Source organism: Schistocerca gregaria, chromosome 2, assembly GCF_023897955.1.
Source record: "Schistocerca gregaria isolate iqSchGreg1 chromosome 2, iqSchGreg1.2, whole genome shotgun sequence".
NCBI lineage: Eukaryota > Metazoa > Arthropoda > Insecta > Orthoptera > Acrididae > Schistocerca > Schistocerca gregaria.
The window spans coordinates 215,929,103-215,953,171 of NC_064921.1; the positions used below are offsets into that span (position 1 = coordinate 215,929,103).

At 38.0% G+C, this 24,069-nt stretch overlaps 1 protein-coding gene across 1 annotated transcript in view; it reads left to right on the forward strand.

Annotated features, from left to right (window-relative positions):
- LOC126335707 (Down syndrome cell adhesion molecule-like protein 1 homolog) overlaps positions 1-24,069 on the forward strand; it is a 371,152-nt gene that overhangs the window by 280,462 nt on the left and 66,621 nt on the right. The window contains exons 12-13 of the mRNA XM_049999164.1: positions 579-816; positions 2,570-2,716. Of these exons, the coding sequence (XP_049855121.1) occupies positions 579-816; positions 2,570-2,716 (385 nt within the window). The remainder of the gene's footprint in view (positions 1-578; positions 817-2,569; positions 2,717-24,069) is intronic.

Genomic DNA, 24,069 nt, shown 5'->3' on the forward strand with positions numbered 1-24,069 from the left:
CTCCGCAATTTTCCAATCTGTAGGTAAAGATCTATCGGTGAGTGAGCGGTAGTATATGAGCTATTGCATCAGCGTAAGCTCAAAGGAACCTAATCGGTATACAATCTGGACCTGAAGACTTGCCCGTATCAAGCGCAGTCTGGCTCCAGCTGCCAGAGACAGTAGTTGCGTGTGTGTGTGTGTGTGTGTGTGTGTGTGTGTGTGTGTGTGTGTGTGTGTGTGTTTTGCCTATTTTTGATAAAGGCCTTGTAGGCCAAAAGCTAATTTTCTGACAGTCTTTTTGCTGTGCCTTTTTGCGACTGAGCGTCTTTGCTATATGGTGAGTAGTAGCAACTATCCTTTTCATTATATTGTTACATTCCATCCTAGATTTTCCATTGTTTGCACTCCCATTTTGTATTTGAAATATAATGCTCTCTTTTCCTTTTTTCCCCCTAGTGAGTTCAAAATTTGTTCAGCCAATTTTCATAAATAGTTTTTCTTAAATTGTTACCTCGAACTTATAAATTAACATCTCTGTCCTTTTACTATTTGTTTTTGTATTTAATGTGTTTTGTAATCTATTTCTTAATTTATAGCCACCACGTGATCAATATCAACATGGAGAAATAATTGGTTACTACATTGGTTACCGAACAAGTAACTCATCTGAACCATTCCATTATAAAACATATGAAGTTCTCCCAGGTGCCGAGCTGAGAATCCTCCTTACAGGTCTTCAGAAATTTACAGAGTATGTTATATTTGTTCAAGCATACAACAGTGCAGGTGCAGGGCCTCAGAGCTTAGGAGTCGCAGTTTTTACTGAAGAAGATGGTAAGTTTATAATTTAATTTAATTTTGGATTAACTTTTATTCTGCAGCATTTGTAGATGATATATTACGAGTACAACCATGTGAAGATATAACTGTGTGGTTACATACTGCTTATTAAAAGTAATGAGTTATTTTCTTTTACTTAGTATCTTGTTTTTACTAACTTTATGCTTCTTCCTCCCCTTTCCTCCCCTGTTACAATTAGGTTCTGGAGTCATGCATACTGCTTTCTCCATAATATCTTCTACGACTAAATGTGTATTGTGAATATTTATTACTGTAGGGGCCTCAGAGGGCAGGCAAGCCATGAAAAATATCAATAAGTTTATTAATATGCATATACAGGGTGAACCTGAACTCCATTGACAAAATTTTGGATGTTATTCAGGAATTTTTGTGTGTGGTTCCATATAAAATAATATTGTAATTATAATTTGTCCAGTATCTTATCCCAATTATCTTTTCTTTGGTAAATATACATCACAACAGTGAAAAAGCCTGTAATATGCTATTACCAAAATATACAACACAAAATACAGAGTATTCCAACAGCTCACAGACAGATGTAAAAGTATGTTATGTGCTTACTGTCACCAAGTGAGCATGTCATTATAGCACCACTATAGCACTTTTTCACTGCATTCAGTGACCCCATATATGAGATGCATTTTTCCAACTCTTCATGAGTAATGTTTACTGATGTGTAATACCAGAACACTACAAGTACAATAATTCATTTAATTCCAAGGCAACCATGTCCTTTGCCTCATCTATTTATTAATACTAAATTTTAATAGAAACTTGTTGATCTTTCTAATGAATTTTTAAAATCATAGTTTTCTCACCTGATACTTCTGTGTTTTGTACAGCTACAATGGGATTACATTAAATCATGTAAGTTTTTGGTACCAGTATTCTGCGTGTGGCAATCACCCTCAACATTCATCACATACTGTGTAATAAATAGTATTAGTAAAGCCACAACGTGAGGTCATGTAAGGCTGGACTTACAGTGAGCTTCCTTAAACCCCCTTCCTTGATGTCTTGATTTGCAGTGCACTCCCTGTCAGAAGTGTAACAAATTTTCTCTCAGGTTGTATTTTGTTTCTTTTGGCTTCCTCATGTCCGGTCTTTCCCATTGCCATCAATGTTCATCCAAGTGATCACTCACTCACCCCCCCTCCCCAACCCACCCCATTGTGTGTGTGTGTGTTTCACTGTTGATTCACTGTTTCTTTCACTGCACTTTTTCTCTTCCTCTCCGTTCACAAACTTGGTATACCTATCCAGTGACGTAAAAACAATTCGTCTGCGTCTACCAACTATTTAGTTTTGTATCTGCCAACTACTCACTTCCATTTTGCATCATTCATTCTCTCCAAACTTCATTTGCATTATATTATTAACACAGAAACCTATCAGTACCAAATACACTACAAGTAACAGTACGAATGTGATAATCCTCATCATGCAACAATAGTTTTCTTATATTTGCTCTCCATTTCAATGAGGGACTATTGAATTCTAGATATTAAGATACAGATCATTAAAAATAATCTACTTACTCCATTACTGCTTGGTAGGCGCTGAAATCTCATATATTGAGTAAGTTGCTGAATAAGTGCTTTAATGCAATACAGAATGCATAATTTTGAATAATCATAGTATTTTTAATTTAGTAAACTAGATAAAATTCACAATTTTCAGACCTCTCTCTGACTGAAATTGTTTTAAAATTTTGTAATAATCTTAGTTCCAGAATTACCTCCTGGAAATCTTAAATGCACCAGTACATCGTCACAAAGCATACTTGTAACATGGTTGCCTATAGCAGCAGATAATGTCAATGGTATTCTACTTGGCTACAAGGTTCTGTACAACACAGTTTCTGACTGGGATGGTAAGCAATATTGTGAAATTTTATTCAAAGTTTTGAGTGTGTTGACTACATTTTAGCCACTTCCACTGACTTCAAATAGTTAATCATTTCCACTCAATAAACTCTGCATCTTTCTTTTTAAAAGAAGAAATTTGAGTAATTCATCATAGTATGGAATGAAAACAAAATTTTCATGTATGTTGTTCTTTTACTTCTTGTCTAAAATGTGATACAGGCTACTTTTGTATAAGCAGTGCAACTATAACTAAGTAAAACAGTAAATAACTGAAAAATTGATTTAACAGTTCTGTGCACTGTATTAGAAAAGTCAGGAACTGCAGTTTTTAACAGGAATATGCTGCTCCTGTAAGCCACTAAAAACTGGAGCTACAGTGTTAGAATGCCTTAGAGAAAACTTGGAGAATACTGTTCATAAGATTTGTGACCTTTAGACTTGCTATCTATTCATTGACAGACTTGCATGATTAAAATGGCTTCCAGGATTTATGTGACATTTTTGTTAATTTGTTTCCTGAAAATTACCTTCAGCAGTCAACTAGAGAATCTGCTTGTGAGTGTAACATGCAGCAGTTGGACAAAAGTAGAGAAACATCATGAGAAATACTTGTCTGAACATAAATGCAGATGCTAGCCATGCCTGCAGGTTGTGCTGTTGTATTTGACCCTGCATCACACCTGTACAATGTTCTCAAGTGTCAGTCATGGTCATAACAATGTTCTGTGTAGCTGTGACTCCATCATGTTGGAGCTAAGTGAATCTGACCTTGAGCAAATTGTTGTTGCTTGGATGGTGGATGCTTCCATAACCAAGGAAGCCAGATTGGATGGTGCTTTGTATCATAGATTATATTACAATTAGGAAAGGCAAAGAACGTAATCCAAAGAACATGATCCACTATGTCACAATGCAGATGATAGTATGTTCATAACAGCTGGTTATTGAAGAGATTGTGACAAAAAATATGAGGAGAACAGTTGCAAAAGTCTCTGCAGAATTGAATGTCACACTCACAAATCCTGTCAGCACAAAAACAACATAAAGGGAGCTTCATAAACAGGGACTTGCAGAGTGAGCTGGAATTCTAAAACCACTCATCAGTGACGAAAATGCCCTTAACAGGAAAATGTGGTGCTGAAGACATAAAATTTGGACTGTGGTGCAATGGAAAAAAGTAACTGAGTTGAACAATTCTTGTTTCACACTGTTTCCAGCTTCTAGTCAAGTTTACATCCCAAGAGTAATACATGGCAAGGGTTCAGTGAGGATTTGGGCAAGTATATCATGATATTTCATGGGTCCCATGGTTACTCCATGAGGTTGCACTGCTGCCGAGGATTATGTGGCCATTCTGTCTGATCTGGTCCATCCCATGGCACAATGTTTGTTCCCCAATGGTGTTGCAGTGTTCCAAGTTGACAGAGCTCCTGTTCACACTGTCTGGGACTAGTTTTTTGAGAATGAAATCTTGCATCTCCCCTGGCCACTGCAATCACCGTATATCGATACCATTGAGACTTTCTGGTCTACTGTACATTGGAGAGAAGCGTGTGTGACTGTTATCCATCTCCATCATTTTTACCTGAACTTACTACTATTTTACAGGAGGGATTGTATATGATTCCCCAAAAAACCATGCAGAACCTGTATTTATCTGTTCCAAGATGACTGGAAGGTGTTTGGAACGCCAACAGGTTTCTTACCCCTTATCAAGCATGGTTATGTGCTGTGTTTTTGGTGTTTCCATATTTTTGTCCAACCCTGTATTAGATATCTTGGTGACTAACAAATATAAACTTCTCTATTAGTGATTGTAAGACTTTTGTGCCACCAGACTTCACAGAGTTCAACAGCAATACCAAGAAAAGAGAGAAAAGTTGTACTTAGCAAATGCGACAAATAACAGATTGCAAATTATCTGAACAGGTTACACCAGACATTCATCTCTACGGCTGCATGAGGAGTACCAGTGAATAAAATTCAAGAGTATTGTGTAATATGATTTATAAAATCTTTTGCCCCAGTTTGTCAAAGTGGCTACATGACTACTGAGTGACAGAATTGAATAAGAGTCACTATGTTTGTTGTAAGTACAGTAAGCACAGTCTAGCTCATACGAAGAGTATTAACGTAAAACACACGTGTCCACTAATTACCATTTAGACATGAAGTCTTAAACAAAGCAGCTTTACTCATCCCCAAATCTAAGTTCATTCAAGGGGTGCTGCCTTTCAGGGTGTCCTCCAGCAAATAGACACTCATAGAGCACTGTAGAACTCTCAGTGACACATGTATACAACTCATAGGTAACTCGCAGTTAATTCAGACAACTAACAGTCATTGGACCTTGCAGCCCCTTAAATAGCCAACAAGTGGAATAACACTAACATGTTCTTGTTCAGTGTACACATTTTAAAATAGTGCAACCACATTGGCATCTTCTAACAGAATTGACACTATCTGTAAGCCTGTGTTGTGATTATGCTGCTTGTGACTGCTGATAAGGCAACCCCGCATACATGACTGTACTGTGGGAGGTCACAGTATCTCTAGGATACAGCAGATACATATGTGTCAAATAAGGTTGTGAGGTATGGAAAAGACACACTGTGGTTCAATAGTAATGATGAAAAGTTAGTATGAAACTGTAAAGAGTTTCATCAGAGTTTTAAATTATATCTGTAAATAAAGTTAAAACCATAACTGATAAATAAAAGCTGGTTGAAGCTAAAATGATGTTAAGCAGAGCAATGTAAGAAGTGTTCAATGAATTGGAAAACTGTGCCTACCAATCTGATAAAAGATCCAAAGGTCTTTCAGCCATTGTTAATGTCAGTAAATGGATGAAAATCATTTATTTAGTCACTCAGTGCTGATAATAATGAATCTGGTCTTTCATAATTGTTTCACAGAGGAAGATCATACTACAGCACCTCTTCTCAACCATTACATAAATGCTGAAATGACATGTATTGAGATAAAGGATCTCGGAATAGGAAATCAGCTAAATTCACTCAACAGGCTAAAGATAACTGTACCTAATGGGTTACCTGCACTATTTTATATAGCTGTTTCAAAGGAATTTATTCCCCTTCAACAACAGTGCATTGGGTGTTGCTGGAGCAACAAAGCATTATATAAACTGGTAAAAAATTGCAGATCATTCCTGTTTTCAAAAATTGTCTTTGGACAGACACACATTACTGCAAGCCTGATGCCAGTCTGTTGTAGATTCATGGATTGCATTTTATGATAATGTATTCTGACTTTTCAGCAGACTGTAAAGCTCCAATATGTGAATAAACATGAATTTCACAAACAGCAATGTCATTATTCCTTTTTCTCTTTTCTTGGAGAGGATGGCTGGTGAAGAACAATAGAATGAATTCTTATGCAGTCTTCTGTATCATTTGATTTCACTTCACAGATGTTATGGATTTTTTACTTAATGGTGGAAATACATGCCACAAGCCCATACTAATGAGATGTATTTTGGTGGAATTACTTGTGTGGTGTAAGTACGCAGATGCCTATTATTTTGAAAAAGTTTGTTGTACAACATAGTATCAGCTTGTCCGCCCAAAGATTCAGTCAGTAAGAGAAACCTTTCCTGTTTTAGATATGGCTTTACATCATTGATTAAAAAATGCTTTATACAGCTCTCTAGTCGACTTCCAGAATTTAGTGATGTGATTGTGATGTTTCAGTATTACTTGAGATACTTGTTGTCTGATTTTTTAATCCTATGTCCAAATGAAGCTGTTGTTCCTTATAGACAAAAAAGACCTGAGACAACAGTTTTTCTGATAGTGTGATGTAGTATGTTTCGGTATAGTAATGCATGACATCATTCATATTCAACCTTTCCTCTAGCACCAACTTTGATCTTTTAATCATCAGAGTTGCATCAAAAGTTGATTGGTACTGGCACCCTGAATAAAAGATAAATGAATAAACAAAAATATACTTCAGATGAAGATCTCTCCTTTGATTAATTATAAACAAATGCTTTTTACACTTGTTTGGTCCATATTAATGACAAGATTGGGATCAAAGTTAGCTGTGAGATCACAAGCCTGGATTCAAAAATCTTCAGCAGCAACCAGGATTAATAATTTTTCTTTGATGAATCCAATGCCTCTGTTTGAACTTCTGAGCCTACCTGTTGGAGGCTTTGAAATCAGTATTTTCAAATTGCCTTGCAGCGAATCAAGTGCACTGCTGCAAGTTCTGGGTCATAACTAGTTGTTAGTTCTGCTGAGTTACCTCAAAGTGATTGTAAGTCTTTGGTCAAGAATCAAATATTTGTAAGCAATGGTTCCATCAGTCTTGACATGTTTTTCCCATTTTGACAATTACTCGGAATGTTTAAGGTTTTTAGGGTCCTGCCTAGACAAGCCTGAAATACATTGATAAGTTTTGTTTCATGATCCAGTAGAATTTTGTCCTTGTACAGATTTGCCTTTTTCTTCTCTAGCTCATAAGCTTCTGAAGAATCTTTACAATCATATGCAAATTCATTGAAAACATTTTTTCATCCTGTTCATAGAATGTAATTAACTCTTCAGTTTTAAAAACTTTCTTCATGTAACATTTGTAACGTATAATGGACCACGTCTCCTGCTTGTAGCATTGCTTCTTCAGGAATTACTGTTGATGGGGTTGGTTTGATGCATATATTTTCCATGATTGCTTGCTCATAATAAATAAGGATATATCACATGTGTAATCTTGAAACATCATTGCATAAAGAATCTTCAACAGCATTGTGTTGTGCCAAGAGGTGCCAGGCAAATTGCTATCATAATATCCAACAATTTGATAAAAAAATGTTTGAGATTGGAAAATTTTGTTAGGACATGTTGACTATTTATAGGTGGTTCACATTGACAGGAATAATTTCTTTGAGAAAGTGAGATTTTAAGTTATTGAATAATCTCTTCCATAGCTTAGACATTATTATACATATAGCAGTGGACTTGATACTGACATCCACGAGGTTTGTTCCATCATTTTCTGCAGGGAGCATTATAGTATCAAATTTAACTTCAAAAATGTTTCTGTTGGTTAGAGTAAGAAGTGACCTATGACCGACATAAATACTGATAGCCATCAGTGTCTCAAGGAGTGGGTAACACTTGGACTACATAGATGATTTTTGAAATGATGTACATATTTCCCAATGATACCCTCTGAAGTTTGTTGATTTTCCTTACGTAGTCCTCATGTACGCTTACTCATATACTTGCAAGGATTTTTGTGCTTTATGTTGGATCTGTAGTTATACCTAATATTTTTATATGGAAGACCACCTTTAGTTGTCGTGAGTTTTGCATAGGTGTTATGTCTGGTATTCATAATATCTGATTTTGATTTATTTGACTTTGGTTCTGACAGCAGTTTGTGTTGGTCAATGATTTGTTAAGGCTTCTCTACTTCACTGTAATACATAACAATGAAACCCACATCTCATCATATGCCCTACGTGTGATATTTTGAGCATTTATATTTGGTCCTCATAACTTTTGTGCCAGAACGGCTAGCAGAATTTTTAATGTGATGATGAACATAGCCATTGACACTGCACAGCCTTGCCTTACTGAACTACTGCAATTAAATTTTTCTTGTTGATTGGCCATTTATTAGGATTCTGGATGAACTTTAGCTTAATATTCTGAGTATTACAATTGAGAAAATGTTGTGGAAAACCCACTGCCTTCATAATTTTGAATAAGTAATGATGGTTCACTGTGTCAAGTGCTTTTTAGGAGTAGAATGACGTACAGCACTTCTCAATTTTAGAACGTGTGCTCTGGTTATTATAGCTCTATGATCACACAGTCTGTATAATCAATCTATCTTTGCCCATGCTGGTATGGTGAGGGCCACATTACTGTCACCCTTTGAGTTAGTATACGTGCCATGATTTTATAGATCCTGTTAAGTAATGTTATGGATCTCAGGATTTTAATGAAAACACTGCAAAGCCCTTTGGGGTTTCTGTGTCAGAGTTCATTAGTTTATTTAGTCTTTGTTTGTTCTTGGAAAATCTGATAATACTCTATGAGTATTCCAGAAGGGCTCCATAATTTATTTTTAGGACTGTGTACTATTGCAATTTCCAATTCTTGTTAGTTGGTCACCAATGTGGGATTTTCTGAGTTGATATTGTTGATATTTCTCTTTCTTAAGAGGTATCCCTGTGCAGTATTATCACTGGTCTACCCAACATCAAACTGCCTAAATTACTGTAGATGCCTCACTTTATTTCATGCTGTGTTCTAAGCACTGGCCTATCTTCCCTTTTAATTTCTGTCAATATTTTCCTTTGTGCACTCTTCACTTTCACACAGGATGTGATGCATTGAGGTTTCTTCATGGTGTACACTATCCTGCCTCCTCACCCACAATTTTATCTCCAACTAAATGTTTCTGCTTTTGTGCCAAAATTTTTTACTTAGGTAAATGTATTAAACAATTATTTTCAACCAGTTGGCAGTGTTATTTCTCCATTGAAAAATTTTATATTTTATTTTCTGGATCTTCACATAATTTCCGATAACTAAGGCATCTAGTTTGTAAAGGTCTTGAAGTCACTGTAAGTGAAATTCACTTCTTTTCTTCTACCAGAAATGTTTTACTCACTAGTAGTTTAGTAATATTTGTCATATTTTTGGCTTTGCATCCTTGAGCCACAGACTTATTGCAGAATCATATGATGCATATTTCTGGTCACATTCTTCCAAATCCAGCTGACCTGTTTTTCATCTTGTGAGTGTAAGAAGTTAAGTTTCCACATTCCTCTTTCTTGACAGGTTTTTCGTTTTCCATGTCTAATGTACATATAGGCTGCATGATCCATGAAACTGCTAGGCCACACTTCAGTTTGTAATTTTAGTTCTTCAAGTTGTTAGACATTAATTTTATCTAACCACCTTGTGGAAGTATTGATCATAAATGTAAAAATGGTAACATTTCCATTCTTATGTTCCAGTATATCAGTTAATTTAATTTTCGTTATTGAGTAGGCTAACTGTGGTGACATTTTGAAATTAGGATTTGATCTTAAGCATTTAAGAGACATTTAAAATTTCCAGCCAAGATTAAATCTTCGTGGTGCACTCCAAAGTGGGGAATTACCTTGATTTTAAAGAACTTGACTCTGTTGCATCTTTTACTGCTTCCTGGTAGTGCATAAATGTTGATAGCCCTGGTGTTGTGGATTGCAGAATGTGTTTAGTCGTATCTGCATATTGGGATTCTGTTTGGCTGAGTGCAGCATTGAAGTCACACGCATGTAGTGAGTGTGAGGCAGAGTTCACGCCAATAGCTAGCTAGCCACCAGCTGTGCTAAGGCCAGGCAGCACTGGGCAGCAGCTCAGTTCCAGTAGAGGCAGCCTTGCTCCATGTTTGTTTTTTGCAGACTGGGTGTGATATCAGTACCCAGTAGCTGTTGTATCTTCCAAATTCCATTGTACTTACTTGTGCATGTGCAGCGTGATTTATGCTGCTTACAGGGGAGCACAAGGTGTCAAATGAAAGAGAATTTGATCATGAATTCCATGGTATATAGATATGATCTCCAAATGTTATATAAGATGAGGTACTGAGACAAACAGGTTAAATACAACTAATTCACTAAATATTTTATAACTTTTGAAGTATTCATCCCACCAGCACTCATTGGTGGAACACCCATTGATGGAACTACTGACATGTTCAGTCACTGTAATAATTCAGCTATGAAGGATATTTAGTTGGAATATTAATTAAAATCAGCATATCTTTTGAATGAAGACAATACACTGACAACATGGTGTATGTGTTGGCAGTGATTATTGTTCACCGCACACATGCCATTTAAATGTTGAGATTTATTATTTTTATTGATCTGTGATAAGTTTGCATAGTTTTGCCAATAAATTAAATTTAATTGAAGATAAATGAATTCTAATAACAGCAATGGAAAGAGGGGAAAAACCAAATAAAAACGATGCCACTCATAATTGTACCATAACTAGTAAATGTATCACTAGAACAACCACTTCTCACTATTGCAACTGCAAATTGTAAATATTTAAACTCCGATTTGTAGGTAGACTATGGCACCTGAAAATTATTATTATATATGTTTATAGTGTTGAATTTTAAGGTGTAGATAAGGCACAAACAGAATTTTAATCAAACTTTTGTATCAAAAGTTGTGTAAAAGGAGGTGTTATGTCCGTGTTCACACATTTTGTGGATGGGGGTGCCAAGAGTTAGAGGAGGGTGACAGTTTTCTGGTAGAGATGACAAGTTGTTTATAAGATCAGTGGCCAAGATCCTCATGGTCACTCAGTACCGGAAGACAGCACTCGCATTTTGGGATGAGCTGAAGGAGATAGCATGTGCATAAGTATGGGCAGTGGTACAGCCACATTCGTTAGGTATTTGAAATATTTCAAGTTTCTTGTGACTTAGAAATATTCTGACACTGTACAGACTTTGACTATTTTGTACAGAGTTAGACTTAGTCTAAGAGTTGTGGGGACTTTTTTTAAATTTCTTAACTAATCAGGATTTAGAACGGTGAACCACTGTGTTGATTAGTCATTTTATTGCTGAAAATAGTTCAGTAATTTTATAGCTGTGAACATTATCTGCTGTTTTCCAGCTAATTTATTAGTTTATGTAATTTATACAGTGTGAATCACCAAAAACTTGCTCCATAAATAGTGTGGAAATGGAAAGTGCTTTGACAGAATGAACTGGTAGTTTAGGAAGTTGTACTGTTATCTAGTAAACATATTGTAATAATATTCAGAAAGTGTATTTTTCTGCAAACATACACTTTCTTAAATGGAACAACGACTATTGACATAAACTAAAAGTAGGGTACATTACAAGATCTGTGGTGTTTGTTGTGAGTCATTTATGAGATATCATATTTTGAAAAGTTTCCACACCAACACATGTTTGTGCTATTCAAGCTGTTTTCTTGCTAGGTATAATGTTGTTATGTTTGCTTCCAGTGTGCTTGTGTGTGCGTTAAGTGCACTGCGACTTGCTAGTCAGTTAGTATGTGGCACAACAAGCAGTACATTGTGATTGGATGTTGGGATTTACCAGTGCAGGGAAACAACAACATGCTCATGGTGTATGGAGAGTGTAGGAAGAAAGCAGTTTGTTCTATGTTATATGGGGGAAAGATATCCCAATAGACCTCAGCCATCTCAGCAGTTATTTATCAGCCTCTTCAGCCAATTAAATGGAAGCGGTAGTGTAACACCTAGACAACGTAATAGAAGGAAACAAGTGATGACAGAAGAGGGCAAAATTCTGTTCTTGCTCCTGTTGCAGTTGATCCAGGTGTTAGCTCCTGCATAATTGCACAAGGAAGTGGTATGAATCAGGCAAATGTCCTAAAAATTTTCCATTGACGTAGGCTCTGTCCCTGTCACATCTGTCCCCATCGAGAGCTGCATGGAAATAATTATGAGGATTATGTTAACTTCTGAACATGAGCCTTAAGATGGGGTACTCCAGATGTATCATGTATCTTATTTAGTGATAAAGCTACATTTATCAATTGTGGCCAGGTAAACCAATAGAACAAGCACTATTGATCTATTGACAATCCCTGTTGGCTTACCCAGGTGAAATGTCAGTGTCCGTGGAATGTAAACGTGTGGTGTGGGACAATGAACCATCAGCTCATAGGCCTGTTATTGATAGATGGGACACAGGACACACTCAAGTATTGGAACATCCTAACAGACAGGTGCTAGAAGTCATTCCTCTGTAGACTATGATGGCTCTCCAGCTGATAGTGCACGAAGTACTACAGCATGTCTTCATGAATTGTTTCAAATCTTTGGACTGGGTACAGAGGACTGGTATCTTGACCAGCTTGTTCACTGGATTTGACACCTGTAGACTGCAGCCTGCTGGGACATCTTTACTGAAATGCTAGATGATGTGCAAAAGTCTTTCCATACCAGACTGGAAGCATGTATTGCCGCTGGTAGAGGTCATTTTGAATACAACTTGTGATGATCAGTTGTCTCGTTACTGGTCAGAATCCACATAACTTGTGTATTCACTTATATTGTTCTTTAGTGTTTGCTACCACAGGTATCGTACAAGTGTCAGTCTGGGAACTCTTCAGAACATGATATCTCATAAATGACTCAACTAGAATCCTGGAACAAACACCACTGATATTCTAATTTAGCCTACTTTTAGTTTGTTTGTGTCAATACGCATTGTTCCATTTGTGTCAATCACCAGTCAACAGCTTATAGAGAGATCAATGGAACAATAAACTATCTTACCAAAACTTAACGATCAGTAGTTGGATAGGTGATTTTGTAGTGGTACCTACGATCAAGATAGTAGATTTAGAGTTCTGATTACTTGTCAGTAACTATTTTACTGCTTTTTTATTAAATTTAAAACAACTGAACCTCAAGAAGAAGAGGTCTGCACCTAGGTTAACAGAGAGAGAGAGAGAGAGAGAGAGAGAGAGAGAGACTGATTTACAGGGTTTAACTGAGCACTGTAGTTGACAGTAATATGTCTGCAGCTTACTAGTGCTTCCACTGGTTGATTATCATCCTCTCTTTAGTGAGTATCACAGTCCACAGATCTCTTTTGGTCCCTGAGTTTACTGGTACTTTAGTGTTTAGATTAGATTAGATTAGGTTCAGTTTTCGTTCCATAGACCCAAAAAATGAGATGATTCTTGTGGGTATGGAACAAGTCAGAAAGTATAACATAAAACATTTGAATATAATAATACTACCCTGATCATTTGTCAGGAGACTGTCGAAACAGGTGAATACATTGCGGTAAACTGGAACAGCTAATATTTACAGAATTAACAAGTTGTCACAATGAAACACTGTTATGCACTGTTGTGACCAAGTGTTGTCAGAACTGAAATCTAACAGATGTTTTTACTTAAGCTGGCTTAACAGTCTCTGTTAAGATATTCATCTATGGAGTAGAAGGAGATACCTATCAAAAGGTCTTTCAAACTCCATTTAAACCGAACTTTATCTGAAACCAAATTTTTAATGGTTGCTGGAAACTTATTGAAAATGTGTCTTCCTGAATGATGGATCCCTTTTTGGACTAAGATAAGAGATTTTAGGTCTTTATGTAGATTGATCTTATTCCTAGTATTGATATTATGTATTGCACTGTTGGTTGGAAATAGAGATGTATTACTTGCAACAACTTTCATTAAGGATAAATATACTGAGAAGCAGTGGCAAGAATACAAAGTTCCTTGAACAGGTTTCTGCATGATGTTCTTGATTTTACATCACAAATTATTCTTGTCATACACTTTTGCACTCTAAAAACTTTTGCACAGTTTGATGAGTTGCCCCAGAATATGATCCCATACGACATAATAGAATGAAAGTAAGAAAAATAGGCAAGTTTTTTTTATATTTATATCTCCTACATCTGAAATCATTCTCATGGCAAATGCAGACTTGTCTAGGCACTTAAGCAACTGAATTTATTATTGAGTTGTAATCCCAGACATTTAACACCGTCAACCTGTTCAATCTGCATGTCTTCATATGTTACACACATGCTGGAAGGAAATCTATTACACATTCTGAACTGCATACATATTGGGTCTTCTCAAAGCTTAATGACAATGAATTAGCTTTAAACCATATATTTATGCCAGTGAAAATTTGATAAGCAGCTGTTTTTAAATCTGTACTTGACTTGCTACTTATTGCAATGTTTGTATCATCTGCCAACAAAATAAACTTAGCATCTGGCAATATAACAGATGAGAGGTCATTAATGTACACAAGAAAAAGCAATGGAGCCAAGATGGAACCTTGAGGAACACCACATGTAATTAATCCCCAGTCAGATGAAGACTGACTGCTTACTGCACAGGCATTTTGCAATGAACCCTTTGTTTCCTGTTAGAGAGATAAGATCAAACCATTTTGCAGAATTGCCGGTGACACCATAATATTCTTATTTACTTCAAAGAATGCTGTGGTTCACAAAGTCGAAGGCTTTTGACAGGTCACAGAAAATACCAGTAGCCTCTAATTTATTATCTAATGAGTTAAGTACATTCTCACTGTAAATGTAAATAGCTTTCTCTATATCAGAACCCTTAACAAATCCAAACTGTGACTTGGACAATATATTATTTGCAGCCAAATGCTTAAGGAAATGCTTGAACACAACCTTTTAAAATATTTTTGAGAAAGCTGGCAAAAGTTAAATTGGTCGATAGTTTGATGGTATCTCTTCATCCTCCTTCTAGTAAAGAGCCTTAACTTCAGCATACTTTAGCCAGTCTGGAAATGATCTGCTGATAAGAGATTGATTACACAAATAACTTAAGATAGAACTCAATTTGCATGAATACTCTTTGATTAACTTCATTGATATGAAATCGTACCCACTGGAATACTTTGATTTTAAGAATTTTATGATGGATGCTATTTCTTTGGGAGACATGAGCATCATTTCCATTTTACTGAAGTTATTTTCAAAGACTGGTCTCAGATACTCCATTGCACTGTACACCGAACCTGATAACCCCAAGCTGTCAGTAAAAGAAATGAAGTACTTGTTTAAAAGGTTTGCGACAGTACATGTACTAGTTACCAAAGCCTCGTTTATTTTAGAGCTATCTATTCCTCTCCCTTTTTGGCCCCATATGTCTCTGTCTTCACTATATCCCATACAGTTTTTATTTTGTTGCCTGATGTAATTATCTTTTTCTCATAATAAAGCTGTTTCAATTTCTGGATTACTTGCTTCAATATTTTGCAGTATTCTTTGTAATACATTACAATTCTAACATCAGAGCTGCTCCTAGATAGTAGATATAATTTCCTTTTTGTCTCGAATGACATCTTTATTGCTTGTGTAATCCATGGTTTATTTTTTGACTTCCGTGTGAGCTGAGTTACCTTTAGGGGAAAACAGTTTTCAAAAGTGGAGGTAACTTCATTAATGACTGTTTTGTATTTTCCATTTGAGTCAGAAGTACTGTAAACATCTACCCAGTTCATGTCTTTGAGCAATTTACTGATTTTCTCAATTTTTGCCTTATATATTACCCTCCTGTACGCAGATTTAATAATTTTTTTTATCCTGACAAGTTGCAACATTTAACACAAGATGCTACAGGTCATGATCAGAGCCGGACGCGATGGTCTAGCGGTTCTAAGCGCTCAGTGCGGAACCATGCGACTGCTACGGTCGCAGGTTCGAATCCTGCCGCGGGCATGGATGTGTGTGATGTCATTAGGTTAGTTAGATTTAAGTAGTTCTAAATTCTAGGGGACTGATGACCACATATGTTAAGTCCCATAGTGCTCAGAGCCATTTGAACCATTTTTTGTCATGATCAGATAGCTCATTTACTATTGGTTTTGTGACACGACTGTTTTCCCTAAATTTATTCTCAAAGATATTATCAATAGCAGTCTCAGAGCATTTACATATCCTAGTAGCAATGTTCACAGTAGGAACTAAATTGAATGATAGTGTTACTGATTGCAATAATTATTCACTGACAGAGCTTTTCAATAAATCCACATTAAAATCACAAGCAACCACTATTTCCTTGTTTTTACCATGAGATGGGATGGCATAGAGCTTTAAAAATTTTTATGAAGAAGTTAAAATTTCCTGTAGGTGATCTGTATATACCTGCTATTATAAAGGACTTATTGTGAAATACTACTTCTGTTGCACAAGCTTCTTATTTTCTCTACAGAAATAAAAAGCTAACTTGAATGCGTAAATAAAATAGAAAGAAACTTCCAATGGAATGACTCCTTACCCTCTCCCTTAAAACCCTTATCCATTGGAATGACTCCTTACCCCGTCCCTTAAGACCCACATCCTTTCGTCTTTCTCTCTCCTTCTCTCTTTCCTGAAGAAGCAACCGTTGGTTGCGAAAATTAGAAATTTTGTGTGTGTTTGTGTGTTATTTTATTGTGCCTATCTTCCAGCGCTTTCCCTCTTTGTAAGTCTTGGAATCTTTGTTTTTAATATATTTTTCCCATGTGGAAGTTTCTTTCTAGGCTGTAGGGAAGGGACCGTTTGATGTAGAATGGGTGGCAGCTGTCATAATGGAGGTACTGTTGCTTGTTGGTGGGTTTGATGTGGACGGACGTGTGAAACTGGCCATTGGACAGATGGAGGTCAACGGCAAGGAAAGTGGCATGGGATTTGGAGTAGGACCAGGTGAATCTGATGGAACCAAAGGAGTTGAGATTGGAAAGGAAATTCTGGAGTTCTTCACTGTGAGTCCAGACCATGAAGATGTCATCAATAAATCTGTACCAAACTTTGGGTTGGCAGGTCTGGGTAACCAAGAAGGCTTCGTCTAAGTGACCCATGAATAGGTTGGCATACGAGGGGGCCATCCTGGTACCCATGGCGGTTCCCTTTAATTGTTGGTATGTCTGGCCTTCAAAAGTGAAGAAGTTGTGGGTCAGGATGAAGCTGGCTAAAGTAATGAGGAAAGAGGTTTTAGGTAGGGTGGCAGGTGATCGGTGTGAAAGGAAGTGCTCCATCGCAGCAAGGCCCTGGACGTGTGGAATATTTGTGTATAAGGAAGTGGCATCAATGGTTACAAGAATGGTTTCCGGGGCTAAAAGATTGGGTAAGGATTTCAGGCATTCGAGAAAGTGGTTGGTGTCTTTGATGAAGGATGAGAGACTGCATGTAATGGGTTGAAGGTGTTGATCTACATAGGCAGAGATACGTTCTGTGGGGGCTTGGTAACCAGCTACAATGGGGCGGCCAGGATGATTGGGTTTGTGAATTTTAGAAAGAAGGTAGAAGGTAAGGCTACGGGGTGTCGGGAGGTTGATGGAGTCAGGTGAAAGGTTTTGTAGGGGGCCTAAGGTTCTGAGGATTCATTGAAGCTCTGCCTGGACATCAGGAATGGGATTACCTTGGCAAACTTTGTATGTAGTGTTGTCTGAAAGTTGACGCAGTCCCTCAGCCACATACTCCCAACGATCTAGTACCACGGTCGTGGAACACTTGTGCGCCAGAAGAATGATGATGGATCGGTCAGCCTTCAGATCACGGATAGCCTGGGCTTCAGCAGTGGTGGTGTTGGGAGTAGGATTAAGGTTTTTTTAAGAAGGATTGAGAGGCAAGGCTGGAAGTCAGAAATTCCTGGAAGGTTTGGAGAGGGTGCTTTTGAGGAAGAGGAGGTGGGTCCCGCTGTGACGGAGGACGGCACTGTTCCTGGCAGGGTTCAAATTGGATAGTGTCTTGGGGAGTTGGATCATTAGGAGTAGGATTAGGATCATTTTTCTTTGCAGCAAAGTGATATTTCCAGCAGAGAATACGAGTGTAGGACAGTAAATCTTTGACGAGGGCTATTTGGTTGAATCTGGGATGGGGCTGAAGGTAAGGCCTTTGAATAGGACAGAGGTTTCGGATTGGGAGAGAGGTTTGGAGGAAAGGTTAACTACTGAATTAGGGTGTTGTGGTTCCAGATTGGGTTGATTGGAATTTTGAGGTGTTGGGGGGAGTGGAGCTGTAAGTGGGAGATTGAGTAGATGGGTGAGACTGGGTCTGTGTGCAATGAGAGGAGGTTGAGGTTTGCTGGAAAGGTTGTGAAGAGTGAGTGAGTTGCCTTTCGGAGGTGGGAAACCAGGAGATTGGATAGTTTTTTGAGGTGGAGGGTGGCATGCTGTTCTCTCTTCTTGTAATCCACAAGGCCTCAACCTCTGCTAATTTCAAGTAGCCGCCACTCATATCTCACCTGTCTTTCAACAACGACTTTGCCTCTGTACTACCGCCTCGACTGACATCTCTGCCCAAACTCTTTGCCTTTAAAAATGTCTGCTTGTGTCTGTGTTTGTGCGGATGGATATGTGTGTGTGTGTGCAAGTGTATACCTGTCCTTTTTTCCCCCTAAGGTAAGTCTTTCCGCTCCCGGGATTGGAATGACTCCTTACCCTCTCCCTTAAAACCCACATCCTTTGTCTTTCCCTCTCGTTCCCTCTTTCCTGAGGAAGCAACCGTTGGTTGTGAAAGCTTGAATTTTGTGTGTATGTTTGTGTTTGTTTGTGTGTCTATCAACCTGCCAGCGCTTTCGTTTGGTAATTCATATCATCTTTGTTTTTAGATATATTTTCCACATGGAATGTTTCCCTCTCTCTCTCTCTCTCTCTCTCTCTCTCTCCCTCCCTATATATATATATATATATATATATATTAAAAACAAAGATTCCAAGACTTACCAAGCGGGAAAGTGCCGGTAGATAGGCACAATGAATAAAACACACAAACACACACACAGAATTTCAAGCTTTTGCAACCGGCGGCTGCTTCGTCAGGAAAGAGGGAAGGAAAAGGAAAGATGAAAGGATGTGGGTTTTAAGGGAGAGGGTAAGGAGTCATTCCAATCCCGGGAGCGGAAAGACTTACCTTAGGATAGGTATATACTCGCGCACACACACACACACACACACACACACACACACATATCCATCCATACATACACAGACACCTATCCTCTTTTTTCCCTAAGGTAAGTCTTTCCTGACAAAGCAGCCTCCGGTTGCGAAAGCTCGAAATTCTGTGTGTATGTTTTATTCATTGTGCCTATCTACAGGCGCTTTCCCGCTTGGTAAGTCTTGGAATCTTTGTTTTTAATATATTTTTCCCATGTGGAAGTTTCTTTCTATTTTATTTACATCAAACTTCCACATGGGAAAAATATATTAAAAACAAAGATTCCAAGACTTACCAAGCGGGAAAGCGCCGGCAGACAGGCACATGAACAAAACACACAAACACACACACAGAATTACTAGCTTTCGCAACCGATGGTTCCCTGCTTGTGTCTGTGTATGTGCGGATGGATATGTGTGTGTGTGTGTGTGTGTGTGTGTGTGCGAGTGTACACCTGTCCTTTTTTTCCCCTAAGGGAAGTCTTTCCGCTCCCGGGATTGGAATGATTCCTTACCCTCTCCCTTAAAACCCACATCCTTTCGTCTTTCCCTCTCCTTCCTGAAGAAGCAACCATCGGTTGCGAAAGCTAGTAATTCTGTGTGTGTGTTTGTGTGTTTTGTTCATTGTGCCTGTCTGCTGGCGCTTTCCCGCTTGGTAAGTCTTGGAATCTTTGTTTTTAATATATTTTTCCCATGTGGAAGTTTCTTTCTATATATACCACTAGTCACATGATATTCAGACAGGCAGATTATATCAAGTGGTTTGCTCAACTCCAATTCTTTGACACAAATAAGCAAGTCATTAAGCTTACCCCTTAGTTCTCAGATATTCTGATACAATAACAATAACTGATTTTGTGCACTGGCTGAATTACAACTGGATGAACCTAATTTTCCTGTCAATTTTTGAGTTTCTCTAGTTTCTATCAGAGGCTCTCTTTGTCAATTGAGTACTGTGGTGTACATACCGTAAGACCTTCCATACACACACCATCAGATTATTTGATTTGTCACTGTAACTAAGTAGGTGAGTGTCAGCAATATGTCTCGTGGTCTTATCATGGCATGTTTATCTTCTGCCATTAGGTCAGACGATAGAAATACCACTTGCACACTTAGAGTAGTAGATTGACGGTGACCAACTTTAAACAGAACTTTATTAATTTTCACACACATTTATTAAAATAATAAAAAGCATAGACATTACGTAACTTGACTCTGGATGCTGTTTACAACTGACAATCTGAAGTTCCTTTGGTCTTGGTATGTTAATCTTATTCTCACGTATCTCTGATACTTGACAAAGTGTCTATACATTTATCTTCACGGCTATGTACAGGAATATGATTATCTTATTATGCGCAGACTAAAACTTGACTATAGACTGGTACAGACTAATGCAGACTGGTACAGATTGGTGCAGACCAATGCAGACTGACTAATCAGAGGGCTGTACACTTGTTATAATACCTCACGCGTTCAGGTATCACTGCACGAGGGTGATCCGAGACGAGAAAAGGTTCTACGTTAGCAGCAATCTCATTGGCTGCGTTACATATTAATACGCAGATCAGCGGAAGCAGAATTTGGTCCATCACTAAGGCAGTGCCATCTAATAGTGCAGAGACGGACGAGCACTGCACCTGCGCTTTTGTGCTTAGCGGGGCGCACTCTAGTGGGAAAGTTGTGTACGCGCTGACTACACGGAACTATGTACACAAGTACATTAAAATTTGCTTTCTGGCTGCCTGTTTTATCAATGTGAATGTCATTTTCAGCCTGTCTCTGAACATCTTTTGTTTCTGCCTTTTCTACCCTAAGAAAACTGCTCATCTGTCACTTGTAACCACTGGTACTTTACCACTTGTGATGCCCCCCCCCCCCCCTTTCCTGTTGAGATGAAGGCCATGCCTAGTATAGCCCCACCTGCTGATAGAGTCAACAAGAACCAAACTGATGTAAGGCCCCATATATGATCCAAGCAGCCGTTCCACCTCTAAATTAACTCTCCTAACAGAAGAGCTTAAATGAGTGACGTAGACTTACACTAGGTTTGAAAACACTTGTGACCTGGTAACTTGACCCTAGTTCATCCTGCCACAGTTGGCCAACACCTTTACCATGTGGACTACCTAACAACAAAACTTCCTTCTTCTTCACAGCTTTTTCTGACTCCTTACTTTTCAAACACTTTTTGAGAGTTTGTTGTAGCCACAGGTATCATCTAATTTGATATTGTCACTACCCTGCATTAAAACAATGCCAGTGTCTGCAGTGTATTAATAGTCTTTCAAGCTATGTAACTTTACAGAACTATTTATATTGTTAATGTCCAAAATCTCTATTGTATAAGACTTATAACAGTTCATAATGTACCACTCTTATTAGTTTTCTGTCATTTACATTGAATTTAATAAAGTTAACATGGGTTCACATTGTACCCACTTCCTACCAACTGATCTGATGTGGATTTGTTCCATCCATTTTGTCAGCCTATGACTTTTAAGCAGCAACTTTGTGACTGTCTCTTGCTATCGTACTTGATCTGTTCAGCATCTTGGTGTGCAAGCCTTCACTTTTCATGTTTACTTTGAGACCAAGTTTGACTATACTCCCCAGTAGTATTAATGGGATACATTAGACACAAGCAAGTCACTGAAGTGAAAGACTTGTATCTAGCCATTGAGACACATGAACTTACTATTAGTCAAACTTTCAACAGTTTGCGCTACATTATTCAATTTCTTTTTGTGCTTGTTCTTGTTAGCAGATAAAGCCTCAGAGTTGTAGTTGCTGTGTGGAACAGCCTCATTTGGATGTTTCATAAATGAGTCATTTGGTTGTGTTTCAATCAAAATCACATCCTGTATAACACTAATTTACATGGATATATTTTTATCAGTGATATTTTCATTGGTGGTTGTTTCGGTAACTACAGTCATGGGTCTCTGTGCACTAGCAACCATCACATATGTCATGGGCTGAATAATAACAGCTTCTGGCAGTGGAGCTTTGTCTGCAAGCAACTGGGCCACATGCTTATGTAACCACTGAGAGCACAGGTAGCCTGGCGACCCAAATCTGGCACAGATACGAGTGCTGGACATCATAAAAAACTATGGTGCAGTACCTGCACACATTTATGTAGGATGGAATGTGTTTCTGGAGATCTACCACAAATTGTCAGACACCATTCAGCATGGGGAATTTGTGGAACTTCAGTCAGTGCTCCCCGCTACTACTAATGACTTTACTGTACATGGATACTAACTAACTCATTGCATCTGTTTTGTTGGCTGGCACTTAAAAAGGCAATTCAAAAATTCTAACCACTCCATACCTGAATGAGCATCATCACCATTCATATCACCAATGATCGAAATTACAGCAACAAGATGCAATAGCACACAGATAAGTGAAATAAGCCACAGCAGATGTCCCCACAGAGCTCTGTCCTCTGGTGGAAGTGCCAGCAGCCACACACACCAAAGGCTCCGTTCACCATGCCGTCTCCTTGTAAGCATACTCTTCAATAAAACTTCTCCATGTAGCCTATCAACTGTGTCACATATCCAGAAAAGTATTACTGAAGACAACAGCTCTGAAAGCCTTTACTCACACTTAAGCTTTCTCTGTGCATGATATCCATATACTGCAATACAGAATGGTATCCACATGAATGCTACTTCCCAGCTTTCACAAGTAATCTAATACAGCTCCAGGATTGTTTGATTGAGGACTTCCTTGCAGATATAACATAGCATATTGTTCTTAATGGGTGGAAATGGTCAAACTAATGCTAACTTCAGGCATAACGCAAGAAACTGTTGCAGAGTTATTACTATTCATAATCATACAAATGATATGATGGATAATTTCTGAAGCTGTATTCATGAAAAAATGTAAAAAAGAAATCCAGTGTAACTGATAAATCTTTGTTTATACAATATGGATTACTAGCACTTAAAGCTTACACAATTGTGAATCAAAATCTACATCTACGTCCATAATCTGCAAACCACTGTAAATTCCATGCCAGAGGATATGTACCATTGTATCATTTAATAGGGCTAATTCCTGTTCCACTCATGTCTGGAGTGTGGGAAGAATGATTGTTTGAATGCCTCTGTGCATACTGTAATTATTCTAATCTTGCCCTCATGATCCTTATGTGAGTGATATGTAGGGGGTCACAATACAGGGTATTTATAAATGAATATCGCGGTTTTAATGCTTTATAATTTTTATTATATTAAACTTACAGATGTTTGCTTGTGTCTGTGTATGTGCGGATGGATATGTGTGTGTGTGCGAGTGTACACCTGTCCTTTTTTCCCCCTAAGGTAAGTCTTTCCGCTCCCGGGATTGGAATGACTCCTTACCCTCTCCCTTAAAACCCACATCCTTTTGCCTTTCCCTCTCCTTCCCTCTTTCCTGAAGAAGCAACTGTCGGTTGCGAAAGCTAGAAACTCTGTGTGTGTGTTTGTGTGTTTTATTTATTGTGCCTGTCTACCGGCACTTTCCCGCTTGGTAAGCCTTGGAATCTTTGTTTTTAATATATTTTTCCCATGTGGAAGTGTCTTTCTATTTTATTTACAAACTTACAGTTATAAATGATATATCAAATGAAAGAGCACTCAAACAGTTTTACCAATAACCTTATAAATGTTCAATATGAGCAACATTTGTCACGTGGCACAAGTCAAGTCTATAGCCGAGTTCTTCCAAAAGTTGATAAGTGTGTCTTCAGTGATCGTAACAACAGGTTCATCAGTCTGGTTTCTTAATTCAGGGATGTCTGGTGGTAATGGAGGCACATACACACGATCCTTGATGAAGCCTCAAAGGAAAAGATCGCATGGTGTTAGGTCGGGTGAACATGGAGGCCA